General features: G+C 47.0%; 1 protein-coding gene across 1 annotated transcript in view; it reads right to left on the bottom strand.

The window, feature by feature from the left end:
• FMN2 (formin 2) overlaps window positions 1-13274 on the bottom strand; it is a 372598-nt gene extending 359324 nt beyond the window's left edge. The window contains 1 exon segment of the mRNA XM_045084643.1: window positions 11484-13274. Within this exon segment, the coding sequence (XP_044940578.1) occupies window positions 11484-13053 (1570 nt within the window). The 5' untranslated portion in view covers window positions 13054-13274.
• Window positions 13275-14107: the final 833 nt, after the last annotated feature.

The following is a 14107-nucleotide window of genomic DNA, read 5'->3' as shown; positions in this document are numbered from 1 at the left end:
CTCTACAGGGCATAAATATGGACAAAATGAAGAGTTTTGCATGGACGAATGATGGGATGTGTCATGTACCGAGGGGTATGAGTAAATGCTCTTCGTTTCCCCCTGAAGATCAGGAACAGAGTGCCAATAATATCTAAAACTACTAGAGAAAACATGAGATGGCTGAAGACCTGAAACATTCAGGATAAGGGACAGACTGAGCAACAAGGAGGGGATAAAACCATGGAGTGTTAGAATATTAATACATATATAGCAGAGATTTTAAACTTTAGCCTCAGGGCAGTAAGGAATCACTGACATGTTTCTAAACTGCACTGGCTGCCCATCTTTATATTGTTAATAGTTTACTCTCTTGTCTTGTAGAGAATTCTCAGAGAGGAGCCAGAGCCATGATAGCTAAGTGGGATGTGTCCGATGCCCAGGAGAGAGAGAGAAGCTAGAGATCGGTAACTTTAATCGGTAATAAAACCAAAAGGAAATTGGTGGCTCAACCTTAGGGATTAGCCCAAAGCTACCTAAATCTGTATGCCAGCCTTTACTATCCCAAGGCAGATGGTGGAGAAAATGATCTGTGAATTCAGAATCAAATAAGCCTCCTTACCAAAATAATCTGAATCAGAGACAGAAGTCTTCTAGGATGACTTTTTCACTTATACTGCACGTTTGGCTCAGACAACGGTCTGTCTGCAGAAATCACTGCAGTTCTTAGTCAACCTCATATGCCCACCCACAATATGCTAGATCCAACAGAGTCAACACACTTTGGGATTTTTCTAAAATTGGAAGACACAGATCAAATCCTATATCCTGAAATAAACTACCAGGATACTATCCAAACATTTTACACCCTCAAAGCCATTTAACCAAAATAGCGCTCTGTTAAGATATAATCATCTTGCAGAACATCTTAGGTAGCTGCAAAATATAACACCTCCCATAAAGAATTTGCATACCTTATGTCTCCAAGGGGAAGTATTCGTCTACAGATTCCAAAAGGTGTGGAGTGGAAGAGAAGAGACCAATGATTTACAAGAACCTGGGCTAACAAATGAGTTGGAGGGGCCCCTGGGTGGCTCAGTCCTTAAGCGTCTGCCTTTGGCTCAGGTCAAGATCCTGGGGTTCTGGAATCAAGCCCCATGTCAGGCTCCCTGCTCAGTGGGGAGCCTGCTTCTCCCTCTCCCACTCCCCCTGCTTGTGTTCCCTCTCTCCATCTCTTTCTGTCAAATAAATAAATAAAAATCTTTTAAAAAATTTGAGTTGCAAAAGATTATCTCTATTGTTATCCCATTGTTTACATTACTTTTAAAAGACCTGTATGTTAAGAGTGAAGAGACTCATTGTTTGCATAACTTTCCACAGAGTATTCAAATTAATTCATTTGTAAGCCTCAAATAGCTCTATTCTGTGCATTTGCTTCTTAATGGGCTTAAACAAGCTGCACTTCTTCATGGACAATAAAACAAAAGTAAAAATCCTAGGAGTTCCCAAAACCTTTTAGCCTCCATCTCTAAGAAAGTTTTTTAGTCAATGAAAACTTCTACACAGAATACCATAGATTAATAAAAATTTTGAGTAAGCAGAGTTGGGAAAATTGAAAACATACAAAAATCAATTATCGTTGAACCTTGAGTATAATAATGGTTTGAACTGCATGGGTGTATACTTACACGAGGACTTTTTTGTTATAAATACAATACAGTTCCATAAATGTATTTTAACTTCTTTATTATTTTTTTTAAAGATTCTGGAGTGCCTGGGTGGCTCAGTCGGTAAGCATCTGCCTTCGGCTTAGGTCATGATCCTGGGGTCCTGGGATTGAGCCCTATGTCAGGCTCCCTGCTCAGCGGGGGACCTACCTCTCCCTCTCTCGCTCCCCCTGCTTGTGTTCCCTCTCTCGCTGTGTGTCTCTGTGTCAGATAAACAAAATCTTCAAAAAAACAAGAAAACTTGCTCAGTTTGCTGTCCGTATTAGGAAGACTCCACAGACATGCTCTCTATACCCTCTGCCTCATACATGGTATGACACAGCTTTCCTTCTCATAAAGCATGTCAGCCATACACCACACCTACTCACTACCTTCGTGCTCAGAAACACAAGATCCTAGATTCCCGTCAGATACTGGCCGTCGGAGCAGTCCAGATCGCACTCCCTGCAGTGTCCATCAACAATCGGTGGAAGGTAGCGAAATCGAAACACTGCTGCTCTGGCCATCCCCGACCACGAGTGCTGTCTTTACCCCACCGCACAAACACACCCTCCCCCAGGGGGACTGTCTTCGGCTCTAACAATAGAGAAACGAAACGTGAAGAGCATCACCATTAGCAGAAAAGGTTAAGTGCTGCGACGGTCCCTTCCACAGAACTCCAGGCCGGATGAGACCTGGACGAAGCAGCTTTCTTGCCTGGGCCGGGGAAACCAGGGCACCATGAAGAGGGAAGAAGTGACTGCCCCGGGTCTTCCAGGAAACCGGTGACATCCTCTAGAAAGGGAGACAGAGTGAAAGACGTCTCCGCCTGTGCTACTGTCGCAGCAGAGCTAGGAGCTTCCTGCTAAACTCACTCCTTCCCCTCCCGTGTGTGCAAAGCCACAGCTTAAATGACACAGAATTCATTTCCATAGGAGCCCACTACGTTACCAGGCACAACAAAGAACGCTTCTGCTTGAAGTATAAAAAGAGGCAACTGAGTAGGAAAATGAGCATCATTTAAAACACCGTCCAGGCTTAATTTTTTCAAGAAATCATCCCATTGTCCCTGAAAATAAATAGACTATCTTCAGCTCATTGTGGCTCTGGTAGAACAGAAAATACAGCTTCGAGTAGGTTCAGGATATGTGGAAACTGACTGGATCGCAGATCGCAGAGGAGTGGAAGCCCTCCTATCTGGTCAGCACCTCCCGGGACATGCTTGGAAAGGTGGAGGACATGCATGTTTCCCTTTCTCTCATCCACAGAGGCGCCCATGTCAGAGAGTAACAATTCGCCCGCATGGTCAGAGTCCTCTTAGAGCATCCAATACCTGCCATTGTCTGTTCATGTAATGTCAATGCGGTAATACCTTGCTTTACTAAATAGCGTTTCAAATTGACTAGAAGTTGTATGTGTCGTATATTTGTATTTTTAATATTTAAAAAAAAAAAGCCTGGGAAAGTTTTCAGCCACTAAAATTACATCCAATAACTATCAAGCCACAAGCAGTAGTTATTTGTTTCTTTCTAATGGTCCCTTAATGCTAAATTTCATTAACATCAGGTTATTACTTACAACACACAAGCAGAAATAAACAGAGCAATAAAATTTTCTCTATTTCCTTACTTCTTCTCTCATCACCAATAAAATTTATAATTGGAAGCTCAATTACTGTATTATCATTGCTATTTTAAAATCAACCAAATATAAGATGTTCTTTCAAAACAAGTTCTATCAAAGTATCATTCTTTCCTCAGATTCAATCATACCTCAATAAAAACTATTAATTTTGACTGATCAAAAATGTTAGTAATTTTCCAGTTTGAATTCAATAGGAAGCCTAGATACCCAACTTGCTTTTTCCAAAAAAAAAATGGTGGGGGGTGCCTGGGTGGCTTAGTCGGCTGAGTGTCTGACTCTTGGTTTTATCTTTTTTATTTTTTAAGATTTTGTTTATTTATTTGACAGACAGAGATCACAAGTAGGCAGAGAAGCAGGCGGTGGGGGGGTGGGAAGCAGGCTCCCCACTGAGCAGAGAGCCCGATGCAGGGCTTGATCCCAGGACCCTGGATCAGGATCCCAGGACCCTGGATCGGCTCAGGTCTTGATCGGCTCAGGGTCCTGGGATCAAAACCTGAGCAGAAGGCAGAGGCTTAACCCCCTGAGCCACCCAGGCACCCCCCCCACCGACTCTTGGTTTTAGCTCAGGTCATGATCTCAGGGTCATGTGATGGAGCCCCATCTTGGGCTCCGTGCTCAGCGGGGAGTCCACTGAAGATTCACACTACCCCCCTCCCACTGTTCCTCCCCCAACTCATGCTCATTCTCTCTCTAAAACACATAAATCAAGTCTTTCAAAAAAAAAAAAAAAAAAGTAGGTAAAAATTTTAAAAGTGGCAAACAATTATTCATAAAACCCTGGAATGCTAAGTGTCTGTCATATTCCTGGCACACAGCAGACACAGAAGAGACATTGGTAGATGTGTCGGTAGAGATTAGATGATGGACAGAATCAGGTGAGTATCCAAGGTGGAAGGAAAAGCAGAAATAGGTGAGAAAAAAGACCAAAGAATCCCTAAACCCCAAAAGCGTTCATAATATGATGCAGACGTTAAGTGTAGAGATACGGAAATAAATGATGCCAGTTAAGAGTAGTTGGTAAAGACACAAGAAATGAAAATGGGAATTTAAACAGCCCTTTCAGATGCTAAATCAAGAGACAAATAGAGTGTGGTCCAAGAGGGTAAAAACTTCAAGGCAAGGGCACAAATCCGGAAAATGAGATGTACATTCATAAAACAGCAAACGATTAGCTTGTCTCAAGTTGAGAGCTTACGACGGACACGGTGGGAGGTTAAGGGTGCAAAGTCAGGCCTTGCGTCCAGATGCTCTGCAGGACGAGAATCCGAAGGGTGTCTGCCTGCTGCCTCCTCTTCCCCAGCCCTCCTTTAAAAATGAGCAACTGCCCCAATCACACAGCTACATCTCCATCGTAGGCTTCCCTTATCCAAACTCTGAAGAAAACCAACAATCACAGAAAATGATAGAAGGGAAAAAATGATGAATAAATGGGAATAAAACAGTGATTAGGTACATGAATCAACCTTCTGCATACAGTTTCAGAGTTGTTTTGTTTTGTCTTAACCAATTTGGTTTTGGTCCACTTTGAGCAATGAAGTTTATTAAGGCAATAAACCAGGAGAGGAAAGCACACAGCACCAATTACGTGCCTCTACTAGACAGAGCCGTAGTGGCTTCATATAAACTATTTCATTTAATTTTCACATTATTAATGTGAAATGACTCCTGTAGCTTCATATGTGTAAGAAAAAATTACTCGAGAGTCCCTTTAAAAAGCTAAGATACAAATTCATCTAGAATGATAGCAGAACAACTGCTGCACCATCATCCGACTGAATAGGTTCAGCAGTTTTTAATAGAATCAGAAGGAAACACAGCTCAAAAAGCATCTGTTCAATTTCAAATACACATTGCTTCTACCCTAAGCCTAAATGCACTTAGAAGTAGGCCAGTCCGCAGCTCATAAAGCAGACATTAAAACCCATCACTGGGGTACCTGACTTCAATCCAAACAGTCTTAAAGAAAACATGAGAAAGGATGTTGCAGATCAGACTAAAATGACTTAAGGGGGTGCCTAGGTGACTCAGGCGTTAAGTACGGCTCAGGTCATGATCCCAGAGTCCTGGGATGGAGCCCTACATTGGGCTCCCTGCTCGGCGGGAAGCCTGCTTCTCCCTCTCCCACTCTCCCTACTTGTGCTCCCTCTCTTGCTGTGTCTCTCTCTGCCAAATAAATAAAAATGAAATCTTTAAAAAATAAAATAAGAGAGATTTAAGAACAGTGTTTCCAGCCCTAGCTTTTGTTACCAAAATCTATTCTGATATAATAATTTGTTAATTTTATATCTATCCTGATAAAATAATTTGTTAATTTTAAGAAATGTCCAAATACAGGAAAAAGCAGAGCATGCATCGAAGCCCTTTACCCATTACAGTGAGATGTGTTATATACGCACATGAGGGATGATTTCTGACTTTCCTTCATGTGTTGGACATGAACGACAACCAGACTCTGTCAGATGCTAACACTAGAAATAAGACAGCAACTGTCCTCAACAAATTCACAGTTAAATCATTTAACAAGCTATATAAGAAAACCTGCACTCCTACACTGGAGCATCTCTACGGATATAAAAATCAAGATAACCTTTAGAAAAGCCAAAATGAGAGTCCTACAATCCAACAGCCAAAGCACAAGCCATTTACTAATTAGCTAGTCATTTAAAAGCTCACGGATACACTGCATTTCATTTTATACACAACAGATTTGCTTATCCAAGTCCACATCCTAGATGAAGCTTTGACTAGCTTACTGCCCTGAGGCAAGTTACTTCTCTTGTCTGAATCTTGCTTAGCTCACTGGGAAAAGAGAAATAAATAGCTTTATTTCGAGGTTGTTCTAAGGATTACAGAAAATTATGTAATGCACCACAGTGTCTGGCACTCAGGAGAAGTGGAATAAATAAAACTTTACATCATAATTATAGGATTTGCCAACCGATAACAAACTGATCAGAAAAATCAAATCAGAAGTATGAGGGGTGGCAAAGAGAAAAAAGACAGCCCCGTGAACGGACTAGCAGACGTCAGAAAGCAAAGACACAAACACTCAGAAACAGGAGACAGGAACCAGCAGCATGAACGCTTCCCCAATATTTTCACAGCACCTAACAATGACCTGCCTGATGATGACATTAAGCCGTTGAAAACAGATTAAACTTTGATTCCACGTGTTTAGAAAAGGACAGATCAGGGCATAATTGATTTTGGAGAGACTCCTATCAAAAGTGATTTAGCATTACAAATTTAGTATTTGATTTAGCATCACAAATTTAGTATTTTGTCCAAACCAACTAACCACAAAACTATTAACAAGCTTCTGCTAGACTTGATGGACAAAGGAACCTCTCAAATTTCAGAAGCCATTTTTTTCCTACTCAACATGGAAAAAGATGCATGTCCAACAAATTAACTGTGGAAAGATTTCAGTATGATGGCCTAAAACATTATCAATTGTTTTTTTTTTTTTAAGATTTTATTTTTTTATTTGACAGAGAGAGGGGGGGAGAGGCAGAGGGAGAAGCAGGCTCTCCGCCGAGCAGGGAGCCCAACACAGGGCTCGATCCCAGGACCCTGGGACCATGACCTGAGCAGAAAGCAGACACCTAACCGACTGAGCCACCCAGGTTGCCCCACATCATCAGTTTTTAACAGCCAACACAAAATAAAGTTTTGGTTTCCGTCTTCACTAAATGTTTTTCTATCTACCAAACAAATACAAACATGTGCCACAAAGATCTCTTTCCACTTGAATTTTCTCCCTACACTTGGGAGGCACTAAAAAGCGAACAACATCTGTGTCTTTCTCCAGAGCTGACAACCCTCACTCTGGTTTAAAAATAAAAGATGTTTATGGAGGCTTATAGATACAATGATCACCTGCTTCAAAGGCAGCTGGCGATTAATGGAGCCAAAGATATGCAAAATGAAGGCCAAAAAAACCAATTTCCCTAAGGAGAATGCCTCTGTTCCTCAGGCGTCCGGTAATATCCAAGAGGCCCATAAAACTGTAGAGGGTGGTAAAGAACCAAATGTGAAGCCAGATGACAAGAAAACAAACCGCAACAGAGAAACAGGGACGTGTGTCCTTCTGGGTTCACCAAACCACTACAAGAACAGTTTCCCTGAGAGCTGCCTCGACGGAATCTGGTTCCTCTGACCCATAACCCCTCTTCTTCCAGCCCAAGGCAGGCCCTTTCAATATCGAAAGGGACAGACGGGTCTTACTAAAAACAGAACTGAAACATCTCCTAAGTGAAGACTTAAAATTATTTTTTTATAAGTAGTTTTGACTCGATGTTGTCTTTCAGTACCAAAGGTTTAAAAATGAGTACGAAGCAAGGACATTCAGGCTGGAATCAGTGGACTCAGCTTCTATTTCTGGCTCTGCCTCTGAATGAATCACAGGGTAACCTTGAGTCATTTCTTCTCTCTACCTCTGAATGAATCACAGGGTAACCTTGAGTCATTTCTTCTCTCTACCTACCTGCATTTCCCCACCAGTTACAAGATTAGGTTAAACCTATCACTTTCTTTTAGAGAACATGAGTGGGTGAGAAAAATATGTGGAAATGGCCACACAAACATCTACTGATCACTGACCAGCTAGATCCAAACATCAAAGACAAAGTCAGTGATGTCCATATATTTTTTTAAATATTTTATTTATTTATTTGACAGACAAAGATCACAAGTAGGCAGAGAGGCCAGCAGAGAGAGAGAGAGAAGGAAGCAGCCTCCCCGCTGAGCAGAGCCTGATGCGGGGATCAATCCCAGGACCCTGAGACCATGACCAAAGAGACTTTAACCCACTGAGCCACCCAGGTGCCCCTGATGTCCATATTAAAACAACTCGAGCTACACTTCTGCCCTGCATGGTTAAAAAAAAACAAAAACAAAAACAACTCCCTAGAGAAGCCAACAGAATACAGATGCTTACTGAATAGGACTCCTTTAAGAGTCTGAAATTTCAAATTTGGAAATACTTAGCAAATTAAAATAAAATGCAAGTAACAAACTTTTTTTTTCTCTTAGAGAAAACAAATCTTCAGCCTGTTTAGGGCCTACAATCACCAGGACTCTGATCAATCTTCCTGTGCGGTCCTCTTTCCTGACCAGCCCCTTTACCTGATGCTCCCACAGGATGGCACTGCACCTCCCCACCGTTCCTGCGTACTCAGGGAGCCCTGGAGAGGCAGAACCATGCCTTAATGACCTTTGTATGTCCTGCCACTAACATATTGCCTGGTACAATGTAGATGTCCAGAATATACATATATACATTTGTTAATTTTAAGAAATGAATATATAGGGGCACCTGGGTGGCTCAGTGGGTTAAGCCTCTGCCTTCGGCTGAGGTCATGATCTCGGGGTCCTGGGATCAGGTCCTCGTTGGGCTCTCTGCTCAGCAGGGAGCCTGCTTTGCCTCCACCCCCACACCTGCCTCTCTGCCTACTTGTGATCTGTCAAATAAATAAATAGAATCTTAAAAAAAATAAAAAATGGGGAGCCTGGGTGGCTTAGTCGTTAAGCCTTCCGCTCAGGTCATGATCCCAGAGTCCTGGGATCGAGTCCCACATCTGGCTTCCTGCTCTATGGGAAGCCTGCTTCTCCCTCTCCCATTCCCTCTGCTGTGTTCCCTCTCGCTGCGTCTCTGTCAAGTAAATAAATTAAAATCTTTAAAAAATAAATAAAAATTTTTAAAAATGTATATTCAGAGTCTAATCTATTAGAAAGAGCAACCATTAATATTTATAAATGATAATGTGAATCATTATCATTTAAAAATATATATTCAGAGGGACACCCAAGCAGTGGGTTGGGCACCTGACTTTTGGTTTCCTTCAGGGCATAATCTCAGGGTCCTGGGATCTAGCCCCAAGTCTGGGCTCTGTGCTCAGCGGGAAGTCTGCCTGAGGTTCTCTCCTCCTACCTCTCCCCCTGCATATGCACTCTCTTTTAAATAAATAAATCGTTTTTAAAAATACATACATATACATACACATTTATAAATGAATGATTCCCTAAAGAGGAAACATATGATTTTCTCACCAACATTAAATTCACAAAATTGACTCAAGAACTTTCCTGTCTTCTTCCTTCAAAATAGTCTTTCAGGGATTTGTTTTGTTTATATTTTTTATAATTTATCTACAGGGTATTAGACTATAAGCATTACTTTTAACTTAACCTACACAATAAAAGGAAGGGAGGAGAAGTTAAAAAGAGTGAGAGAGGGAAAGGGAGCAAGCAGTAAATAAATGAACAAAGTGAATAAAAAGAAGCTACTCTTAAGAATCTATAAATATAGGGCGCCTGGGTGGCTCAGTGGGTTAAGCGACTGCCTTCGACTCAGGTCATGATCCCGGAGTCCTGGGATCGAGCCCCGCATCAGGCTCCCAGCTCCACGGACAGTCTGCTTCTCCTTCTGACCTCCCCTCTCATGCTCTCTCTCTCTCTCAAATAAATAAAATTTTAAAAAAAAATCTATAAATATAAAATAAAAGGTGATCCTTTAAATAAAAATTAAAATAAAAACGTAGTAAATACAAGTAACTACAACATTAATGGCAGTTAGCCAAAGTAGCTATGCCCACTGAGAAATGTCACTTAAGAAATGTTTTATAGGGGGGTGCATGGGCGGCTCAGTGGGTTAAACCTCTGCCTTCAGCTCAGGTCATAATCCCAGGGTCCTGGGATAGAGCCCCACATGGGGTTCTCCGCTCAGCAGGGAGCCTGCCCCACCCCCCACCTCCACCCTCCTCCCTGCCTACTTGCGATCTCACTGTCAAATGAATAATTTTTTTAAAAAAGAAATATTTTATAACTAACCCATTTATCAAATGGATAATCAAAAACAGAGGATGTTAAGCTTTTTAAATTACATTTGAAATTTTTTTTTAAAGATTTTATTTATTTATTTGACAGAGAGATCACAAGTAGGCAGAGAGGCAGCAGAGAGAGAGAGAGGAGGAAGCAGGCTCCCCGCTGAGCAGAGAGCCCGATGCGGGGCTCGATCCCAGCACCCTGGGATCATGACCTGAGCCGAAGGCAGCGGCTTAACCCACTGAGCCACCCAGGCGCCCCACATTTGAAATTTTTAATCAAAGATTTATCACAAACCTACCAGCAATTGCATAAATTTTCATTCTTTTCTACTCCTTAAATTTTTAGTCAATATTTCCTTTAATAACTAAGAGTAGAAGAGAACAAGAAACAAACTCTCGCTCTACCAGTAGGCACTTAAAAGGCCTTGGGACCTATCGGCCTATAAGAAAGGGTAAACTCACTGAACTACTTGCTTTTTAACCACAGTAAGTGGACCCCTTAGCTGGGCTTTCACGGTGCCCGTCAGAATCCATAACAACGGCTGAGGAGAGGTGCCAGCTGGGTTACATGTCCTCGGTTTTCTCAACTTCACTATCTCCAAGCTATGCCCTGTTTTGACTGCACATAAAACCCAATGAAAATGATTCCTAATATTCTATTTCATTATTTATTAACTTTCTAATACCATGTGTCAGATTTGGTCGCATCAGCAATCAGGAATGTCCCCTTAAGTTCAGTGAGTAGTGTACCCCGATGGCTGAGCTAGCACTACATATTACATACACACATATATACCCACACGTGTGAGAGCAGGCAGAGATCAACTCTGGATAGCACCGAAATAAATTATTTGTTTCTTGACCCTTGTCAAAGAATCATTAACAAGTTTTTTCTTTTTAATGCTGTGGGGATCAGGACAGAAAGAGAATGATGGGTCAGCTAACTATGCCCCCCCCCAAAAAAAAGGGGTCGGGGGGAGTTGATCTGTCTGGTGGGACCCTGGGCATAGAGACCAGCACTTGTTTGGGAGAAATGGACGGAGCCCTTTTTTGAGACAACTTAGGAGACGCAACAAAGCTGTCCTCCCTGGAAAGAAAAGAATAAAGAAAAGACGAAAAAAGAAAAGAGAGGAAAGGAACGGAAAAGGGGAAGGAAAGGAAAAAAGAGAGAAAAGAAAAGAGAAACAGGGACTTTCCTGAGCTGGTGTGCAGGACCTGAAAGGATCCCCCTAAGGCAGGGCTTGCCCGAGGCGGGTCTGGGCGTCCGGGCCGGAGCAGGTGACCGCGGGGGCCCCGATTGGCAGCCGCTCCGCCCGAGCGCACTCACCTGTGAACACGTTCTGGAAACCGTCCGCAGCCGCCGGCGCCCCAGACACCTTGGCGGCCTGCGCGGCGGGCGTCCCCCCTCTCCCCTCCGAGGCCGCCGCGCGCTCCAGCAGGTGCGCGGAGTCCCCGGCCGGGGGCGCGCGGCCGCCCAGCTCCTCGGTCCAGTCGGCGGAGCGGCTGAGGCCGCAGGCGAGGCCGCCGTCAGCCCGGGGCTTCTTGGCCGGAGCGGCGGCCGAGACCAGGGCGGCTCTGGGCCCCCGGCTCAGGGAGGGCTCCGGCCGCCTCTTGATCCTGGGGCTCTGGCTGGGGGACTGGGAGGGAGAGTGGTTGGGCGAGCTGAGCTGCCGCGTGGTGGTCTTGATGTAGCAGGGGGTGATGAGCGGGTAGGGCTTGAAGCAGCGCGGGCTGGGCGCGGGGCTGCTGGGCAGGGAGGCCGCCGCCGGGGCGCTGGGCCTGCCGGGCTCCCCCTCGGGCTCTGCCCCCGGCGCCGGGGGCCCGTCTCCCAGCCCCAGGCCCCACGCCTCCCCCGGAGAGTCTCGGCGGGCATCCTCGAATGCGTCCTCCTCGCCCTCCTCGTCAGTGTCCCCAGCCCCTGGCCCGGCGGCCGCGGCCGAGCCCTCTCCCGGCGCGGACGCGGGGAACGCGAAGGCGGTGGAGGAGGGCGAGTCTGCGGCCGTGGGCTGGTCCACGGGCAGGCCGGGCTCCGCCGAGGCCCCGGGGCCGCCGGGGGGCGGGGGCTGCTCGGGCGCCCGGGGCGCGGGGACCAGGCTGCCGGGCAGCTCGGAGCGCGCAGGCAGCGCCTGCTCCGTGTCCGGACTGCGAGGGGCGCCCCCGGATGCGCTGCTGGAGCCCAGCAAGTACTGGTCCAGGCCCAGGAAGGCCCCGGGCTGGGGGGAGGCGGCTGTGGAGGGCGCCGCAGGCTCCTCGGGGCCCTGGAGCAGCAGCAGCTGCTGCTGCTGTTGCTGGCGGATCGCCTGCTGAATGTCTGAAAGCAGGTCCTCCTGCTCCGTGGCCGAGTGAAAGCTGTAGATGTCCGTGTCCGAGCCCGAACTGGTCCTTTGTCCGTCCTGCGTCCCCGCGGCGGTCTCCAAACCCTCCAAGACCACCCTGCCCCCACCCCCAGCCTCGGCGGGTCCATGGTCCCTCGGGCGGGTTACCTCGAAGGGGTCGGCACCCTCGGTGTCCGACAGGCCCGTCTCGTCGGCCGAGAGGCTGAGGTCTGGCGTCTTGGTGACCAGAGAGTGCGCGCTGTCCAGCTCCCCGGCCGGCAGGGCCTGGGCGTCCAGCACGTCCTCGCGGGAGCCGCCGCTGCTCTTCCCCTTGGACAGGTTCTTCCTGATCCGCAGGTTGGAGAACACGGAGGCTCTGGATTCCGACTTGCTCTTCTTCTTGCCCGGCTCCCCGCCGCCGCCCCCTCCGCCCTTGCCGTGCTTGCCCAGCGCCTTCTTGCCCGCGCTCCCCTTCTTTGTGGCTTCCACATCCCTGGGCCCAACGGCATCCTCGGCGCCGCCTGCGCCTTCGTGCAGGGCTTCACCTGCGCTGCGCTTCAGCTTCCCGTCCTGGTTCCCCATGGCGCAACCCCGCTGCTCGGCCGAGGCGCCGCCGACACTCAGGCCATGCCGGCCGTCCTCGGCGCCCAGCCCGCACAGGGGGAGGCGCGGGGGCCGGGCCGGCGGCCGGGCGAGCCTCTGCGCGAGGAGGCCGACGCGCGTGCGGCCGGCGCTGCTCGCCTCGGCCGCTTCTCCGCACAATGCGCGCCCGCGGCGGCCGTGGCGGCGGCTGCAGCGCGGCGCGAGCGGGGCGCGAACATGCTCAGTGCGGCGCTCGGAGCCGGCCAATGGCTGCGCGGGACGCGGGCCGGGCCGGGCCCCCCGGTGGCCGCCGCCGCCGCCGCCGCCGCCGCCCCCGCCGCGCCCCTCGCCGAAGCCGCGCGCGGAGGACGCTTGCCGGGTCTCGGGCGCTTTCCTCTCCGCCGCGTGCACCGGTCGCGTGGTCGCCGCGGGGCAAGTTCGCGGGCCGGAGGGGGCACCGCCAGCTTCAAGGAGGCGGGACCTGCGAGGGGAAAAGTTCAACAACAACAAAAAAAATCTTAAATGGGGAACACCTGGACCCACGTTCCAGTCTGGGGGAGCCAGAGTGTGGAGGCCCCTCGGTAAATATTTGCTGATTATATGCATGGATTATTCTTGAACACCTGATCGTCTTGAACAGTGTTAATGGGCTCGAGCGTACGGTTTGGGGAAGGTTCCCACATCCAGTGCGGCTCTGGTGTTTGATGCAGACCTTGCATCTGTCTAGAGGAGAGGACCTTAGCTGCCATTTCAGAAATTCATTTTTCAAACTTTTCTTGACAAAATGGTAAGGTGAGGGAATAAAAAAAAAAAATCCTAGGAGATTGGAGTTGATTAAAATGCTAATCTCCAAAATTCTACGTACTTACCATATAAATCAAATAGCATTTGTATTCCGAAAGGGTACAGATACTATAATTCCCAGAAGGTCAAACTCATCAATATTAAACATGCTCCTATTGTTGTTGCGTATAAAAAGGAAAAAGACAAAAAGGAAACACGCTTGGCACAAACACATGAAATCAGATGTTCTGGTATAAATCACTGCTTCCCA

This window comes from Mustela putorius, unplaced genomic scaffold (assembly GCF_011764305.1).
Source record: "Mustela putorius furo isolate JIRA1106 unplaced genomic scaffold, ASM1176430v1.1 tig00000785_pilon_pilon_pilon, whole genome shotgun sequence".
Lineage (NCBI taxonomy): Eukaryota > Metazoa > Chordata > Mammalia > Carnivora > Mustelidae > Mustela > Mustela putorius.
The sequence above is the reverse complement of the archived record's forward strand: the minus strand, read 5'-3'. Positions and strand labels throughout refer to the sequence as shown.